This window comes from Oryctolagus cuniculus, chromosome 20 (assembly GCF_051225735.1).
Source record: "Oryctolagus cuniculus isolate XC-2025 breed Fujian yellow rabbit chromosome 20, ASM5122573v1, whole genome shotgun sequence".
In the NCBI taxonomy this organism is placed as follows: Eukaryota; Metazoa; Chordata; class Mammalia; order Lagomorpha; family Leporidae; genus Oryctolagus; species Oryctolagus cuniculus.
The window spans coordinates 55,483,016-55,502,497 of record NC_142886.1 but is presented as its reverse complement, the minus strand read 5'-3'; the positions used below and the strand labels follow the sequence as shown (position 1 = coordinate 55,502,497).

The 19,482-nt window shown below is 48.4% G+C and overlaps 1 pseudogene and 1 gene segment (V, D, J or C); both read left to right on the top strand.

Moving 5' to 3' along the window:
* The first annotated feature begins 4,294 nt into the window (after window positions 1-4,294).
* LOC138847327 (immunoglobulin heavy variable 3-43D-like) lies at window positions 4,295-11,564 on the top strand. The segment is given in 5 exon segments: window positions 4,295-4,340; window positions 4,444-4,769; window positions 5,885-6,037; window positions 10,981-11,154; window positions 11,556-11,564. Coding segments are annotated over 5 exon segments (708 nt in total).
* Window positions 11,565-13,307: 1,743 nt separating this feature from the next.
* Window positions 13,308-14,930, top strand: LOC138847326 (vinculin pseudogene; annotated as a pseudogene).
* The last annotated feature ends 4,552 nt before the right edge of the window (window positions 14,931-19,482 follow it).

Here is a 19,482-nt window from a genome sequence, read left to right as displayed (position 1 = left end):
AGGAAGAATTCTACTTTTTGATTCTGTCCCTCCCAACTTCAATGACGGAGAGAAAGTTTGATGTAAAAGGAAGAAGTCCTAAATGAACAATTTGGTTCATGGACAGCGACTGTGCTCACCAGGGTCAGAGATGTGGGAATATTGAGGACTATTGAGTCTCTTCCAACCTGACACAGGACAGCACCCTCAGGGCACTGAAAGCTTTGGACAGTTTCAGTTTTCCCTGTATAACCAGGGACAGCTGAGACAGGGCCGTTGATCTGTTAAACAGCAACTATTCCACTCATCCCTCTCCTGCCACAACCAGCAAGTGTGCACGGAACCACCTTTTGCCTCTACATGTGTGTGATCCACACTCACTTTCTGCAGACTTTAACCCGACCTGCATTCCCCTTTAATCCTGGAACAGTCTGTGGTCCCTGTGTGAACGTCACAGCACTCAGGAATGTACTGCAGCTCAGCTGTGTCTCAGGCTGAGCTTCTGCAGGCACCTGGGAAGCCTACAGGGACTTCCTCATCCTCTAGGTCCTGGGACCCTCCTGTGGGCTCCCTGCATGACTCAAGAGAGAAATGTGCTAGACATCACCAGTGAAGGTCATCACTGAATGGAAAGTGTTGGGTGTGCACTTCCAGCTGATCTGGTTCTGCTCCAGTGTTGTGGAACCCCTGCAACTGCTGTGGTTGAGGGAGAGCAGAAAGTGGGACACACAGTGGCTGTGCACTCTGGGGCTAGAGTCTACATCACGGGGAGCTGTGTCTGTGGCTCCAGCATGATGCTCAGTGTCCTGAGGCTGAATCACAGCTGCAGGAAGAGCCAGTCTTAGACCATGTGTCCAGAGTCCCTGCTCTTCACTCCATGTCATGCTGACTGGAGTTATCACTCCACTTTAGTCTTTCATCTTTTTAGAGAGGGAGACATCCATGCTGCATATCACAGTGCTGTATGGAGCCCATTTACATGCTTTCCCATACTTGTACTGACAATGCACCCTGGAAGACAGTAGATGATGGATGTGTTATGAGGCCCCATCACCAAGGAGGGAACACTGATGCAGTTCCATGCTCCTGGGTTCCAGCTGCCAGGCCTTGAGTACACTGCCTTTATTTATCATCTCCATAAAACATTGGCAAACACAACACCAGTATTCAGAGATCTGAATCTTCATGATTGACCATCATTGCCATTTCATATTCATAAATGTTTCATAAATAAGAATTGAGTATAGCTCTATGAGGTACAATGATATGTTTGGACAAAATGAATGCATATTGAGTGGAATTATGAAGTCAGACTTGCTGACACGTTCATAGCTCAACACATGTTTTTGGTGGAGTTCAGCTGTCTCCTGCTGTTAGGAGATTTCCAAACACAATGTTTTTTTAACCTCTTTCACCATGCTGTACAGTAGATCCCTCAGTGTGTGGATCCTGTGGGACTGGAACTCTGACCTTGGTCCACCATCACCTCTGTTCCTCCCTCGCTCAGACTTTGGTCTTCACCATTGTACTTCCTGCCTCTGTGAGTTCAGCCTTTTATCCCACGTAGGTAGCATCACATATTATGTGTCTTCCTGGCCTGGATGGTTAGCAGAGTGTACTTTTACTGACATATTATCCTAGGCACATTATTCTCCAGGATCATCCAAGTTGTCCAAAATTACAGAATTTCTTACTCTACTGCTTGAAAACTTCCTATTAAAATGTAACTTTGTCCATTTCTTTCATTTTCCATTCTTGCTTTCATGAGATGTCACTGGATCACACGTATGAACTCTTTTGATTGACGGTGCTTTAAACGAACAAGGAACTGCAGAGGTGTTTGCCACACTGACTGCAGATCCTGTGGACACCTCCCTGGGATTTCATATTCATTGTCCATGCAATGGTGCTTGAACATCATGTAATAATTCTATTTCTAGTTTTGGATGCTTTTCCATATGGTTTTACTAATTAACCTGACACAGACTTGTACCAGGGTTATCATCTCTCTCTACCTCCATAAAACATGTCAGCTCTGGTATGTCTGCTAATAGCCATTCTAACAGGTGCGATGCAATGTCTCATTGTGCTTCCAACATGGACATACATGATGGTCCCAGACTGATAACATTTTATATATCTGTCTATATATCTTCTTTTAATAATTTATAGAAATGATATAATTTTAAAATTTATCATTTTATTTAAAAATTTGTCTGTATGTATTTGTCCAACACCACAAAGAGACGGAGACTGACAGTGAACTTCTAACTCCTGGGTCACTTCCCCAATGGCTACAAAAGCTTTATCTTGATGAGGCAACAGCCTGGTTCTTGGAATTCTGTCCATGTGTCCACATGGGACTACTTGGAACCTCACCTATGGCCTCCCAGGGTGTGCTTAGGCAGGAATCTGGAACTGGAACCAAACTAGGATGCAGCACTAAGCATCATGACACGGGAGGCAGGAATCCCTCAGGCTCACTCCAGTGCTGCTCCTGTCTCCACCTTATCAGTCACTGCATTTAAACAATCGATTTCTTCCCTTGGGATTCAGTTGCTTGAGATCATTCAACATTAAGAAACAGGCTCCTAATCATATGTATAATTAATCTTCAATTTATTTTAAGTATCTATTTATTTTATTTTAAAGTCAGTGTTATAGCAAGAGAGGAAGAGACCAACAGATGGAGGGAGAATCTTCCTTCCACAGCTTTCCGTCTGAATGGCTGCTAAGACTGAAGATGGCTCAGCCAGAAACTAGGAGCCTGGAACTTCCTCCAGTTTCCTACAGGGTTGGAAGGGGACAAACACTTGGGTCATGGTAGACAGTGATCAACATTGCACTGCCTACCTCTGTGAGTTCAATCTTGTGGACTGCATATATAACTAATGTCACATACTATGTGTCTACGTGTACCGGGATTATTTCTGTTAGCATATTGTGTTCCAGGCAGACCCACGTTTCCTATTGACAGAATGACCTCCTTCTTAATACTGAATAATATTCTATGCCCAAATGTGAAAGAATCCATTCACTCTTCTATGCACACTTGCTTTATTGTAGACTGAACTATTGGGAACAAAGCTGCATTACCTGAACACAGGATGGCGGCTCAATTGTGACACAGAGACTTCTACCCAGTGCTTGACCTCAACTCAGAGTCATGGTTACAGAACAAGGAAGGGGGGGGAACAGGGGAAGGCTGATACCTGGGCACAAAGCACCACTCACAGGAAGGAATAATTCTGCCCACACCACAGTGGGCTGACTCAGTTCACCACAAAACACAGCATGTTCCATGAATAACGAGAACTGAGGTCTCCAGGCTGCCCAACTCAGAGTGATGGAAAAGGAGGTGGAAATGCGCATGACAGTGAGTTGATCTGTGCCCATTTCTACCATGCACATTCCAGTAGCACTCTATACCCCACTACCATGTACAGTGTTCTGTGTTCAGGGACAGTTTTAAACAGTTTAATAGTTTTTAAACTTTAAGGCAATGGATGAATAAGGAAACAAAACATAGTTAACCTTAAAAAATCCACTTGCAGTCCTTCATCTGTTTAAAAGTGGGTGACAGGCATTTGGTCAAAAGTGGCTAAGTCCCCACTAGGGACTCCCGTGTTCCCATCACAGAACTGACTGAGCCCAGCCTCACGGCTTCCCACACTTTTCCTCATAATGCATCATGGGAAACTGTAGATAACGCTACAAGCAAAGGTGCCCCTACCACCAACGCTGGAATTACAGACACAGTTTCTTGCTCCAGGGTTCAGAAAGACTAACTCCTAGGGGTCATAGGCATTTGGGATGTCTGGGGCTCTCAACCCAAAGGCAGAAATCTCCCATTGTCACCTTTTCTGTCCATCTCTACATTTCTGTATCTCTCACCCCTTCTCTCTCTATCACTGTCCAAATGTCTTTCATATAGATGATAAAGAACTAATGGTTATTTAAATAAATGAGGGACACGATATTGCTAACACTGGATATTAAGGGTACACACATATTAGAATGAAACAAGGTCATTGCCTTCAATCTTTGAAAATTATGATAACATAAACATTCATATCATCTGAATCATATCATAGCCATCAGCCTACACACCCAGGACACCACGTCTGCCCTGGGCCCTGTCCTATCTAAGGCATCTGACCCCATGCCTGCTATATAGGGGCAGCACACGCAGATAGGGCCTCCCTCTGCCCATGAAAACCAGCCCAGTCCTCACCCTGCAGCTCTGGCACAGGAGCTCCAGCCCCAGGAATCCCAGGTGTCCACTCAGTGATCACGCTCAACACAGGCGCTCACCATGGAGACCGGGCTGCGCTGGCTTCTCCTGGTCGCTGTGCTCAAAGGTACTGATGGGGAACGCGGGGAACTGAGTCTGGGAGAGGATGTGAGTGAGAGACACAGAGAGTGTGAGTGACAGCTTCCTGACCATGTCGTCTGTCCTTGCAGGTGTCCAGTGTCAGGAGCAGCTGAAGGAGTCCGGGGAAGGCCTGGTCACGCCTGGAGGAACCCTGACACTCACCTGCACAGCCTCTGGATTCACCATCAGTAGCTACCACATGTGCTGGGTCCGCCAGGCTCCAGGGAAGGGGCTGGAGTGGATCGGAATCATTTATGCTGGTAGTGGTAGCACATACCACGCGAGCTGGGTGAATGGCCGATTCACCATCTCCAGCGACACCAACCAGAACACGGTGTCTCTGCAAATGAACAGTCTGACAGCGGCGGACAGGGACACCTATTTCTGTGCAAGAGACACAATGAGGGGCCCTCAGGCTGAGCCCAGACACAAACCTCCCTGCAGGGGCGCGCGGCTCCACCAGGGGGCGCAGGAGACGCACTGAGCAGACTCAGACCCAGGACCAGGTGCATTAGGAGGTGAATCGCTGGCTCCTGTCCGGAAATTGGGGTTTGTGGTCCACTAAAGCTTTCCTACGTCCCGATCTGGATGGATGATTCTGTCCCTAACACCGATCACTGAGCAGAAGTTTTGGTATCACGGGAAGACGTCACATGAAGAAAATGGAGTCGTTTTGAAGGAATGAATGACATCTCTGGGGTCCCCAGCATCTGAGAACTGAGGGAGCTCTGGGCACCCGGGGAGGCTTTTCCAGCCCGAGGCATGGAAGAGCTCTCTGTGGAATTCTCTGATGACGTCATCTGGGACCCCGCTGAGAGCCCAGGGTCAGTGTGGAGCCGGTCAGGGGCTATGGATGCTGCAGTGTTGCACATCCATGCCCTCCCCTCCTGCACAGCTGGGCCCCTGAGTGGTGAGCTGACACCGTGGTCCTGTTCCCTGGGGCTCCCGTATCCATTCTCTACAGCTGTGCCCTCGTCTCCCTTGACTTCGTCACCCTGAACTCACAGGTTGAGGTCCACGTGGTCCAAACCCCAGGTCAGGGATTAACCTGCAGCTCAGGGGTGGCTCAGGCTGTGGCTCCTAGAAACCCTGCTTGCTCTTCCTCACTCACGTCTCCTGGGATCCCCGGACCTGCTCTCATTTGCAAGCAGAGGTGGCCGTTGGTAGTGCAAGGGGTCAGACTCATGGAAAACACTGGGTGTGGAGAGGTCTTGTTCCCCACACTCTGCTGGCCTTGTCTCCATCTCAGGGAGACCAGCAGGTGGGACAGCCCAGTGAAGTCTGCACTAGATCCAGGTGGTTCTGGACTGTGTCCCTGTGAGCCCACCAATGATCCAACCCTGGAGCTGCATCCCTGCTGCATGAAGGGCCTGCCCCAGAGACTGTGTGTCCAGAGACCCCGACTCCTTCCTCCAGGGACTGCCTGCACCTGTTCTCAGCCATGCTCCTCCTCCTGTGGAAGCAAAATCATCCTTGCATCTCTCAACTCTGTCGTCATCAGGAATGAACAAATTTTCTGCTCTTCACCAGGATAGCTGCATCAACCCCCTGTGTTTACTAAATGTCTCCTGCAAAAATACAATTGTTCTCTCATGTAGGATTCCTACAGAACCTGAAGCAATTCTCTCAGCTGATGTAGAAATTACTAATTCTGAGTGGCTTCATCTAAACCTGGAGACACATGTAAGTGTTGGTTTAAGGTGAGAACAGAGCAGAGGCTGAGTGTGGTTCTTTGACTGTTTTATTCTGCCTGTTAGTACCATCATGCAGTACCCAAGAGAGGAGGTGTATGGAGCAAAAACGTTTATTGAGCTCACATCTGTAGAGGCTGGAAGTCCAGGATCAGACAGTGAGAGTGTTGTGCCATCAGGCATCCTAATATTGTGAACATCATACAGTGTTCAGGCATCCTAATATTGTGAACACAGACGGGAGGGATCCCATCCCCACACAGGACTTCAGACGAGACCAGGGCTGACTCTTGCAGCACTGTGCCCTGTGCTGACGCTGGGGACCCAGGAGATCTACTGTAATCTCCTCCATAGCAGATTCCCCAGAAATGAACAAATCCCACTAGGCCTCACTCGCAGAACTCCCCCACTTCTCCCACGGTCACCCTGGAATCACTCCAAAACACACACACCTTTGAGGACACACTCTGACACAGGCAGAGGAGGGAGGTTTCCTTCCACACGCATTGTAGGCCTGATGACACAGAACCTGTTGTTCAGGATGAAGCCAGTTGTGTAAAACAGGTATTTTGAGAAGTTAGAACTCAGGCCAGTTTAAACACAGCTCATGCAGACAGTCCTTTTGTTCCTTTGGGATACAGGCTACTGATCATACGTTCTATATGAAAATAGTTACTTCCATGTGTGTGTAGGCTGCTCACGTCTCATCGGTCCACTTGCAGTAGAGAAGCTCTGTAGTTTATGCAGCATCATCTGAAAAGGTTTTCTTACGTTGCCTGAACACTGGAGATCTAAAAGGGAAATCATGGACAGACCACTATCAGGGAGATTCTGCCCTATGTTTCCTTCCAGTAGTTGTACAATGGACTTTGCATCTGATGTCAGATCCTGGTTATTCCATGCTTTTCATGTAAACATCCAGACCGTGCACACCCTGTCAGTGCTGTTATGTTGGGGCCATGCTCAGAACTGATGCTGTGAGGACAAACCACATCCACCCCCATAGGCTGCTCCCAGCATTCCATGTGGTCCTGTTCAGGGCACTGGAGACCTCAGCTTCCTCCATGAGGCCCTGACGTTGAATCCACTCATGACGTGGAGTCGTCACTGGGTGCACTCCCCAGAGACGATGTCATTCCACGTCTCCCAGGCACCTGTGCTAGTTTTACTCAGTGGTGGTCAGTGTGGGGTTTGCCAGGGACAAGGACACCTGATCAGACCTCCTGACTCAGTGTTCTGCTGCAGGCACTGGGGTCCCAGCTGTGTGGCCCTTCCACCTGTCCTTACTCTCATGCAGAGGAAGAGCCCACCCCTCCACCAGGTCCTCTCCCTCTGCTGCTGCACCCTGTCCCCGACTGTCACTTCCCCACGTGCCATGCTTCTCCTCCCCAGTCCTCAGCTTTGGGGGTGGAGCCATCCCCTGAGGATGCAGACTTCTGTGTCTTGGGGGATCAGTGCTGGCACAGTGTCTGGGGTGGACTCTGCTCACGAACATTTTCTACAGGATTCCACCAGGACATTGGTCATGATGGTTTCCTCCTGCAGGTGAATCACTTTCCTACTCAGTGGACACAGAGGAGCAGGGTCTGGGGTATTGAGGCTGAGGATGCTGTTCCTGCAGAGCTGTGAGCAGAGCCAGGACTGCTTGGTATGTGTGTGTGGTCTCTCCAACTGAGCAGCTGAAGGCTGCACATTAGGTGGAACTTACCCTCCATACCTGATGCACGGAGCCTCCCATCATGCATGTGGGGACCTCACCACCCAGTGATCCCATTGAGAGGGGCTCTAGGGAGGGACAAGGCCATGAGGGTTGCTGCCTGCATTGAAGGGAATATGAACCTTAGAGAGACCCTCCCATACATTTGTGGTTCCTGGGGCTGCAGGAACAGGAATCTGGTGTTGGGCGCTAGAGTCACATGTGAGACCCTTGCACTCCCTTGGGGGAGGTGCATATCTTAAACAATGCAACTTTCATTTTATTATTTACCTTATATCCATGAAATTTGATAACAGCGTTAAGATTAATGTGTTACACATTTCTGCAAAATACAATATACTTACTCTAATTTATTTCAGTTTTTCTCTGATCAGATTTTCAGATATTTTGGTTAAAAACTAAGAAACCCTCATTCACCTGTGTCCTACAGGACCTGCAAACTCAGTGCCTTCAACTTCTGCCCCTGGAAACCTACATGATGCTCAGCACTGAACAGGATGAATCCATTGTGAAGGAGCCCAAAGGGGCTCAGGCCTTAATGTGACAGGAGGAGGTGGGCCAGGGCAGGGTGACACAGGGGCAGTGGGCAGCACCGTGTGATGTGATATTTGCTGTTGGCATAGTGTGATGAGGAGTGAGAGAGGCACAGGTGAGTCGCATCGCACTCACCACACACTTTCAACATGTGGGGCTGCCTCTGTATCTATCACAGCTCAACAACATTGGGAAGCAAATTGCCCAGCAGAGAAATTGTGAAGAACAGACAGACACCAGCACGTGGAACACCACACTAAGATGCACCTGCGTGAAACCTGGTCCTTTGTTCATCTGTCTGTCAAAAACAGAATCCAGCCAAAGTGCTCCATGTTCATGAACTAACTGTTGTGAATGAGGTCACTGTAGTTGGAGATGGGACTGCAAATGTCTAGACATGGCGCCCTCAGATCGCTTGGACACATCCCTCAGACTTCATATTCCCTGTAAGCAACAGCAGGATGTTTTTTTTGACAGGCAGAGTGGACAGAGAGAGAGAGACAGAGAGAAAGGTTTTCCTTTTGCCGTTGGTTCACCCTCCATTGGCCGCCGCGGCAGGAGCCAGGTGCTTCTCCTGGTCTTCCATGGGGTGCAGGGCACAAGCACTTGAGCCATCCTCCACTGCACTCCGGGGCCACAGCAGAGAGCTGGACTGGAAGAGGGGCAACCGGGAGAGAATCCGGCGCCCCTACCGGGAATAGAACCTGGTGTGCCGGCCCCGCAATGTGGAAGATTATCCTAGTGATCCATGGTGCCGGCGAGCAACAGCAGGATTTGGCAATTTAAAAAAAAAGGTAGAGACACACAGAGAGAGGTCTTCCATCCACTGGTTCTCTCCCCAGTTGGTCACAATGGCTGAAATTGTTCCGATCCGAAGGCAAGGACCAGGAGCTTCTTGGGGTCTCACATGTAGATTCAGGGGCCCAAAGACTTGGGCCATCTTCTACTGCTTCCCAGGCCATAGCAGAGAGCTGGATGGGAAGAGGAGCAGCTAGGACTAGACCGGCGCTCATTTCAGATGCCGGCGCTTCAGGCCACTGCTTTCACCCAATGTGCCACACACCAGCTAAAGTATGAGATTGGTGAACTTTTGGGGTGGGAGTTCACGGACTGGCACTTTTTGGTCCATAACTGATATTTCATTGGTGTTAATATCCAGCACACAGGTGTTTTGATGTGTACTCAATTCTTTTTTTTTTTTTTTTTGACAGGCAGAGTGGACAGTGAGAGAGAGACAGAGAGAAAGGTCTTCCTTTGCCGCTGGTTCACCCTCCAATGGCCGCCGCTGCAGCCGGCGCACCGCGCTGATCCTGGCAGGAGCCAGGAGCCAGGTGCTTTTCCTGGTCTCCCATGGGGTGCAGGGCCCAAGCACCTGGGCCATCCTCCACTGCACTCCCTGGCCATAGCAGAGAGCTGGCCTGGAAGAGGGGCAACCAGGACAGAATCCGGCGCCCCAACCGGGACTAGAACCCGGTGTGCCAGCGCCGCAAGGTGGAGGATTAGCCTATTGAGCCACGGCGCCGGCTCGTGTACTCAATTCTTAACACACACACACACACTAAAACCTAAAAAGCCATGAATTGCTTTTTTAAAAAAAGTTATTTCAATGACATTCGACTTCAAATTTGGAAGAAACACATTCATGTGCCAGTATCTTCAAAGACTGCTCTTACATAAATCCCACCCAGTCAGAATTTAACATCATGTACATGAAGAACTCACTATTTCAACCCTTCACAGCACATTAACAAAATCATTAGGAAAACTGGACAACCACAACCAATGATGGTACAGAGCGCACATCGCTCCTGGAGCTGTTAGGTGGAGTGGGAAGTCCTGTGTGAGGAACAGAGGTGTAGAGTGTGGAGGTGCCTCTTACCAGACTAGAACCCCTGGACACAGCACAGCCTGTCTGTGATTCCTTCAGTAACTGTGCACGTGTTCAAGGGAGGTATCCCTCATGCCAATATCACATTTCTGTGCTTGTGCAGACACAACACAGGGGCAGGCACTGTTGTGCAGTGAGCTGAGCCCTTGTTGGGAGCCCACACCCTGTGTTGGAGTAATGGCTCAAGAACTAGCCTCTCCACCTCAGGCCCTCCTTCCTGCTTGTGAAAAAGTAAAGGTGGGGCCGGTGCTGGGCCATAGTATGTTACAGACCAAATCTGCAGTACTGGCATCCCACATGTGCAACGGTTCAAGTCCCAGCTGCTCTACTTCCAATCCAGCTCTCTGCTACAGCCAGGGAAAGTGGTAGAAGACGGCCCAAGTCCTTGGTTCCTTGTACCCGCATGGGGATCTGGAAAAAGCTCCTGGCTCCTGGCTTCCAAGCCGCTAAGCTCTAGCTGTTCTGACTAATTGGAAGTGATCTCTCTCTCTCTCTCTCTCTCTCTCTCTGCCTCTCCTTCTCTCTGTGTGTGTAACTTTGACTTTCAAATAAATAAATAAATGTTCAAAATATAAATTAAGGGCCCGAGCCAGGGCTCACTTGGCTAATCCTCCACCCGCAGCACCGGCATCCCATATTAGTGCCAGATTCTACTCCCAGTTGCTCCTCTTCCAGTCCAGCTCTCTGCTGTGGCCCAGGAGGGCAGTGGAGAATGGCCCAAGTGCTTAGGCCCTGCACCCACATGGGAGTCTCTGGATTCTCCATCAGTAGCTATGCAATGATCTGGGTCCACCAGGCTCCAGGGAAGGGGCTGGAATACATCGGATTCATTAATACTGGTGGCAGCGCATACTACGCGAGCTGGGTGAATGGCCGATTCACCATCTCCAGAACCTCGACCACGGTGGATCTGAAAATGACCAGTCTGACAGCCGCGGACACGGCCACCTATTTCTGTGCCAGAGACACAGTGAGGGGCCCTCAGGCTGAGCCCAGACACAAGCCTCCCTGCAGGGACGCGCGGCTCCACCAGGGGGCGCACAAGACTCACTGAGCGCAGATTCTGCTCCTGCACAGGCGCAGAGGGAGATGAAGCCCTGGTTTCCTATAGGGATGGGGTTTCCTCTCCTGTAACAGTTTTGAGGGAAGACTTCTTCTTTTATGATTCTGTCCCTGCTACTGAATTCCTGACACAGAGAAGTTTGATGTGACAGGAGAAGTCCTATATGAACCAATTCAGGTTCAGTGGTCTCCAGGATCAGAGATGTGGGTCTATCAGGGTACAACGTGAGTGTTGTCCACTCTGAGTCAGGACAATGCTCTCAGGGCACTGCCGACTTTAGGACAATTTTAGTTTTCCCTTTCGACCAGGTCAGCTGAGGCAGGGTTCTTGGTCTTTATAAATCAGCTATTTAAGTATCTCTAGCCTGTCAAAAGAGGCAAGTGTGCTGAACTGAACCAGCCTTTGACTTTACATGTGGGTGATCCACACAAACTTTCGATAAACTTTATGCTCAATTTCTATTTCCCTTTAATCCTGGAACAGTCTGTGGTCCCTGTGTGAACGTCACAGCACTCAGGAATGTACTTGCAGCTCAGCTGTATCTCAGGCTGAGCTTCTGCAGGTACCTGGGAAGCCTACAGGGACTTCCTCATCCTCTAGGTCCTAGGACCCTCCTGTGGGCTCCCTGCCTGAACTCAGGAGGGAAATACACTGGACATCGCAGTCAAGGTCATCACTGAATGGAAAGTGTTGGGTGTGCCCTTCCAGCTGATCTGGTTCTGCTCCAGTGTCATGGGACCCCCTGTACCTGCTGTGGTTCAAGGAGAGCAGAAAGTGGGACACACAGAGGTTGTGCACTCTGGGGCTGGAGTCCACATCACGGGGAGCTGTGTCTGTGGGTCCAGCATGATGCCCAGTGTCCTGAGGCTGAATCACAGCTGCAGGAAGAGCCAGTCTTAGACCATGTGTCCAGAGTCCCTGCTCTTCACTCCATGTCTATGCTGACTGTCGTCATCAATGCATTTGGAGTTAGATCAGTTTTAGATGGGAGACACCCAGGCTGCATATCAGAGTCTTGGACAGAGCCCATTTACACATTTACCACACTTGTAACTGACAATGCACCCTGGAAGAGAGTAGATGATGGATCTGTTATGAGGCCCGATCAACAAGGTGGGAACAATGATTCAGTTCCAACCTCCTGCGTTCCAGCTGCCAAGCCTGAGTAAACTGCCTTCATTTATCATCTCCATAAAACATTGGCAAACACAACACCATTATTCAGAGGTCTGAATCTTCATGATTGGCCATCGTTGCCATTTCATATTCATGAATGTTTTATAAATAAGAATTGAGTATAGTTCTATGAGGTACAATGATATGTGTGGACAAAATGAATGCATATTGAGTGGAATTATGAAGTCAGACTTGCTGACACGTTCATAGCTCAACACATGTTTTTGGTGGAGTTCAGCTGTCTCCTGCTTTTAGGATTTTCCACTCACAATATTCTCTTAAGCTCTGTCACCATGCTGTGCAGTACATCCCTCGTGTGTGGATCCTGTAGGACTGAAACTCTGACCTTGCTCCACCATCACCTCTGTTCCTCCCTCGCTCAGACTTTGGTCTTCACCACTGTACTTCCTGCCTCTGTGCCTTCAGCTTTTTTTCCCACGTAGGTAGCATCACATATTATGTGTCTTCCTGGCCTGGATGGTTAGCAGAGTGTACTTTTACTGACATATTATCCTAGGCACATTATTCTCCAGGATCATTAAAGTTGTCCAAAATTACAGAATTTCTTACTCTACTGCTTGTAAACTTCCTATTAAAATGTAACTTTGTCCATTTCTTCATTTTCCATTCTTGCTTCCATGAGATGTCACTGGATCACATGTGTGAACTCTTTTAAATCAACAAGGAACTGCAGAGGTGTTTGCCACAGTGACTGCGGATCCCGTGGACACCTCCCTGGGATTTCATATTCATTGTACCATGCAATGGTGATGAAGATCATGTAATAATTCTATTTCTAGTTTTTGATGATTTTCCATATGGTTTTACTAATTAACCTGACACAGATTTGTACCAGGGTTATCATCTCTCTCTACCTATAAAACATGTCAGCTCTGATATGTCTGGTAATAGCCATTCTAACAGGAGCGATGCGATGTCTCATTGTGCTTCTAACATGGACATACATGATGTTCCCAGATTTGTAGCATTTTATATGTTTGCCTTTACATCTTCTTTTAAAATTTATAGGTGTACCATAAAATTTAAAATTTATCATTTTATTGGCTGGCACCATGGCTCATTAGGCTAATCCTCCACCAGCAGCACCTGCACCCTGTGTTCTAGTCCCGTTTGGGGTGCTAGATTCTGTCCCGGTTGCCCCTATTCCAGGCCAGCTCTCTGCTGTGGCCAGGGAGTGCAGTGGAGGATGGCCCTGTGCCCACATGGGAGACCAGGAGAAGTGCCTGGGTCCTGCCTTCGGATCAGTGTGGTGCGCCAGCTGCAGCGGCCATTGGAGGGTGAACCAATGGTAAAGGAAGACCTTTCTCTCTGTCTCTCTGTCTCTCTCACTGTCTACTCTGCCTGTCAAAAAATTTATCATTTCATTTAAAAATTTGTCTGTATGTATTTGTCCAAAACCACAAAGAGACTGAGACTGACAGTGATCTTCTAACTCCTGGGTCACTTCCCCAATGGCTACAAAGCTTCAGCTAGGTCAGGTGACAGCCAGGTGCTTGGAATTCTGTCCAGGGCTCCCACGTGGGACTACTTGGAATTTCACAATGGCCTCCCAGAGGGGCTTAAACAGGACTAAAAACTGGATCCAAACTAGGACACAGCACTCAGCATCCTGACACGGGAGGCAGGAATCCCTCAGGCTCACTCCAGTGCTGCTCCTGTCTCCACCTTATCATCACTGCATTTAAGGAATTGATTTTTTCCCTTGGGATTCAGTTGCTTGAGATCTTTCAACATTAGGAAATAGGCTCCTAATCATATGTATAATTAATCTTCAAGTTATTTTAAGTATCTATTTCATTTTAGCCGTCACAGAAAGCCAGGGAGGTGATTAACCAGCCAATGATGATGGCTGCCAGGCAGCTCCATGATGAAGCTCGCAAATGGTCCAACAAGGGCAGTGACATCATTGCAGCAGCCAAACACATGGCTCTGCTGATGGCTGAGATGTCTCGGCTTGTGAGAGGAGGCAGTGGTACCAAGCGGGCACTCATTCAGTGTGCCAAGGACATCGCCAAGGCCTCGGATGAGGTGACTCGGTTGGCCAAGGAGGTTGCCAAGTAGTGCACAGATAAGCAGATTAGAACCAACCTCTTACAGGTGTGTGAACGAATCCCAACTATAAGCACCCAGCTCAAAATCCTGTCCACAGTGAAGGCTACCATGCTGGGCCGGACTCCCATCAGTTTCAAGGAGTCTGAGCAGGCCACAGACATGCTGGTTCACAATGCTCAGAGCCTCATGCAGTCTGTGAAGGAGACTGTGTGAAGCAGAAGCTGCTTCAGTCAAAATTCGAACAGATGCTGGATTTACACTGCGCTGGGTTAGAAAGACTCCCTGGTACCAGTAGGCACCTAACTGGACATGGTTGGCACAGAAACCCCTACTAAATAGAAGGAAAATGATCAAGGCCCAGGAGACACCCATAGGTGCTGGGGCTTGAATGCCACAACCTGGCCTGACATCAGAAAGGAATGGAGGCCTCTTCATATTAGAAACCATTTATAGTCTTTTGTCATGGATGCTTTGAGATGTGTCTCCATATAAAGCCTGTATTCTCAAAACACAGTTATATTCATGCACACTCTATCCCAGTAGGCATGGGTTTATGGCCCATGGACTTCATCTAAGCTCAGAATCTAAGTGAACACTAGCCAGACACCTCTTCTGCCCTTATTCTTTAGGGGACATTTCCCTTTCTGTTTCCATTTTACTGGTCCTCATCCTCCCATCAGGCTCCCAAGACCCAGAGCCCAGGCAATTCAGTTAAGAAGGAAATCACTGTGCCTCCAAAAATGGTTTTGTGCTTTCCATGTTGCTGCTGACCCTACAAAAAATGTGAATGACAGAGTTATAGCAAGAGAGGAAGAGACCAACAGATGGAGGGAGAATTCCTTCCACTGGTTCACTTCGTGAATGGCTGCAAAGGCTGGGATGGCTCAGCATGAGCCAGGAGCCTGGAACTTCTCCCAGTTTCCTGCAGGGTTGGAAGGGGACAAACACTTGGGTCATGGTAGACAGTGATCACCATTGCACTGCCTACCTCTGTGAGTTCAAGCTTGTGGGCTGCATATATAACTAATGTCACATACTCTGTGTCCACATCTACCTGGTTATTTCTGTTAGCATATTATGCTCCAGGCTGACCCACGTTTCATAATGACAGAACAATCTCATTCTTTTTTTTTTTTTTAACAGGCAGAGTGGACAGTGAGAGAGAGAGACAGAGAGAAAGGTCTTCCTTTGCCATTGGTTCACCCTCCAATGGCCGCCACGGCCGGCGCGCTGCGGCCAGCGCACCGCGCTGATCCGATGGCAGGAGCCAGGAGCCAGGTGCTTTTCCTGGTCTCCCATGGGGTGCAGGGCCCAAGCACCTGGGCCATCCTCCACTGCACTCCCTGGCCACAGCAGAGGGCTGGCCTGGAAGAGGGGCAACCGGGACAGAATCCGGCGCCCCGACCGGGACTAGAACCCGGTGTGCCGGCCCCGCTAGGCAGAGGATTAGCCTATTGAGCCGCGGCGCCGGCCTATCTATTCCTTCTTAAATGCAAATTTTCCTGGATTATATGTGTGAACTCTTGAGAATGATGCTGCTTTAATTGAACATGGGACTGCAGTGGTGTTTTTCATAGTGACTGCAGAATGTTGTGCCATCAGGCATGATAATATTGTGAAGAGCATGGCAGTCTTCAGGCTAATATTGTGAACATGGACGGGAGAGACCCCATCCCCACACAGGACTTCAGATGAGACCAGGGCTGACTCTAGCAGCACTGTGCTCTGTGCTGAAGCTGGGGACCCAGGAGATCTACTGTGATCTCCTCCATAGCAGATTCCCCAGGAATGAACAAATCCCACTAGGCCTCACTCCCAGAACTCCCATCTTTTCTCCCATGGTCTTCCTGGGAGCACATCTAAAACACAACAACTTTGGGACACACTGAGCTGTGGTGGAATGAGAAGGCCATGCCTAGATGGCTGCTAGCAAGTGAGCATCAGTTACTCAGGGATGGCTTCAATGCCACCTGGCAATGGAGCCTGCCTGGCAACAGGGTGTGATTGGTTAGGCATAAAATGCCCCTAGACCAGATTGGCTGCCTCGGCTATATAAGCTGCTGTACCTACTGAAACAAATGAGTCTGCGGGCTGCTCGCCTCTGGCATGCTTTCACCCAACTCCTGGGGTCCTGGTGGTGACCCCGCGCCTCTTGCCCCCACCACGCTCCTCCTCTCATAACAAAACCATAGCAACACTGAGCCACACACATATCAGAGAGGTTTGCTTCTATACCCATTGTAGGCCTGATGACACAGAACCTGTCGATCAGGATGAAGAAGCCAATTGTGCATCACAGTTATTTTGAGACTGCAGAAGACTCAGAACCCGTTCTAAACACGGCTCAGACAGACAGTTCCTTTTTATTCCTTTGGGATACAGGCTATTGATCATACATTTGATACGAGAATAGTCACTTCCAATCTGTGTGTAGGCTGCTCACTTCTCAGTCAGTCTGCAGAAGCTCTGTAGTTATGCAGCATCATCTGAGAATGTTTTCTTAGGTTGCTTGAATTTTGAATTCTGAAAGGGAAATCATGGCGAGAACAACATCAGGGAGATTTTGCCCTATGTTTCCTTTGGTAATTTTACAAGGACATTATATCTGACATCAGATCCTGGTTAATTCCATGCTTTTTATGTAAACTTCCAGACCGTGCACCCCCTACCAGTGCTATCACATTGGGACCATGCTCAGCACTGATGCTGTGAGGACAAACCACATCCACCCCAAGCAGGCTGCTCCCAGCATTCCATGTGGTCCTGTTCAGGGCACTGGAGACCTCAGCTTCCTCCATGAGGCCCTGACATTGAATCCACTCATGACGTGGAGTTGTCACTGGATGCACTCCCCAGAGACGATGCCATTCCACGTCTCCCAGGCACCTGTGCATTTTATATGTTTGCCTTTATATTTCTTTTTAAATTAATAGATATGATATAAATTTTAAACTTTATCATTTTATTAATACCTTGTCTGTATGTATTTGTCCAAAACCACAGAGAGACTGAGACGGACAGTGATCTAAATCCTGGGTCACTTCCCAGATGGCTACAAAAGCTCCAGCTAGGTCAGGTGACAGCCAGGTGCTTGGAATTCTGTCCAGGTATCCACGTGTGAGTAATGGAACTTCACAATGGCCTCCCAGAGGGGCTTAGGCAGGAATCTGACACTGGAACCAAACTAGGACACAGCACTAAGCATCCTGACACGGGAGGCAGCAATCCCACAGGCTCACTCCAGTGCTGCACCTGTCACCACCTTATCATCACTGCTTTTAAAGAATTGATTTCTTCCCTTGGGATTCAGTTGTTTGTGGTCATTCAACATTAGGAAATAGGCTCCTAATGATATTTATAATTAATCTTTCCATTTTTAAAAAAATCTATTTTTTATTTGAAAGTCAGTGTTATAGCAAGAGAGGAAGAGACCAACAGATTTTGAGAGAAGCTCCCATCCACTAGTTCACTTACTATATGTCAGCAAAGGTGGTGCTGGACAAGCCTAATGCAAAGAGCTGGGAACTTCCTAAAGTTTCCCACATGGCTTGAAGGGGACACACACTTGAGTCATCAATGACAGAGTTCCAAGGTCTGGATCCCAGCAGGGAGCTGGATTTGAAGTGGAGCAAGCAGAATCTGAACCCATGCTCCTGTGTGATGCATGCATAGAGATGTCAGCATAACATGCAGGGCCACAACATTGGCCCCCATGGGTGTCATCTGAAAATACTTCCTCCCCATCGGTGATCATATCCTTGTTCTTCAATCTTTCTCTTTGTTACTCAGAATCTGTAGTTGGATCCATTATTAAAAGTCTATGTATCTTGGTTGCCTGTACTTTGGAGATTATCAAACTATCATTGCCCAAACCAATGGGAACTTGCTTTTGTCCTATGTCCTCTTCAAGAACTTTACAGTCTCGAGTCTTGCCTTTAAGAGTTTCATCCTGTTCACTCTCTTTGGGATACTGGTGTGAGATGACAGCATGATGAATTATTTTAGGTGCATTCAAGTTTCCCCGACACCATGAAATTCCACATTCAGTTTCCTGAAACATTTCAGATGATCTCATTGCATGAACTCATGGGAAGCACAGGTGGACATTTGTATTCAAGGAATAATCTGTTTGGAAAGTGTGTGGTGTGGACTTACAGGTTCTTTTTCTGCTCCAGTGTGGTGGAATCCGTTGACTGCAGTGCTCTCAGGGTGAACAGAGGGGGACAGTCCAGGGCCGTGACTCCGGGGCCAGAGTCCCCATCCCTGGGATCTGGCTGCCAGGGGCTGTCACACACTGACCCACCTGGTGAGCTGAATCAGTGCTGCGTGATGAGCCAGCCCCAGACCATTTGACCAGAATCCCCGCTCCTCCCTCTCTGGCCCCCCCTGGCTGTCCTCATCAGTACTTCATCCTTTCCAAGAGAGAAAATAACTCCTCTTCTGTCAAGTTCATACTCGTCCAGGGCAAACCAAGTTCCTGCAGCCAGAAATGCCCAGTGCAGCGATCCCCTGTGTTTTACAGGATATTTTCTGCTAAACTGCAATTGATCTGCCATGAACAGTCTTACAGAAACTGCAGCCAGTCACTCACCTCATGCAGCAATGTGTGTTCTGAGTGACTCCCATCTAAATCCAGAGACACAAAAATTCCTACTAAATTAAAACAGTTGTCACATCTCTGCCTTTTCTGAGAGAAGATTGACAAACAGAAAGTGTTTCTATTTAGCTGGGGACAGTTTTCATGCATTCACCTAGAGAATTCATTGACACAATCCACCATCTGACACAGTGAATTCCATTGTTCTGTGAGAACACCTCATATCTACAGCACTAGAAAATGTGAAATTTAATTTGTCAGATATCTATAGTCACAAGAAATTACCCCACCAAGAGAATTCACTCAAATTATAACTGATAGAAACATATTCCATTTGTGTAAACACCATGACAGATTCTCCCCCCAGGTGCTGAGGGGCTGTCAGTTGT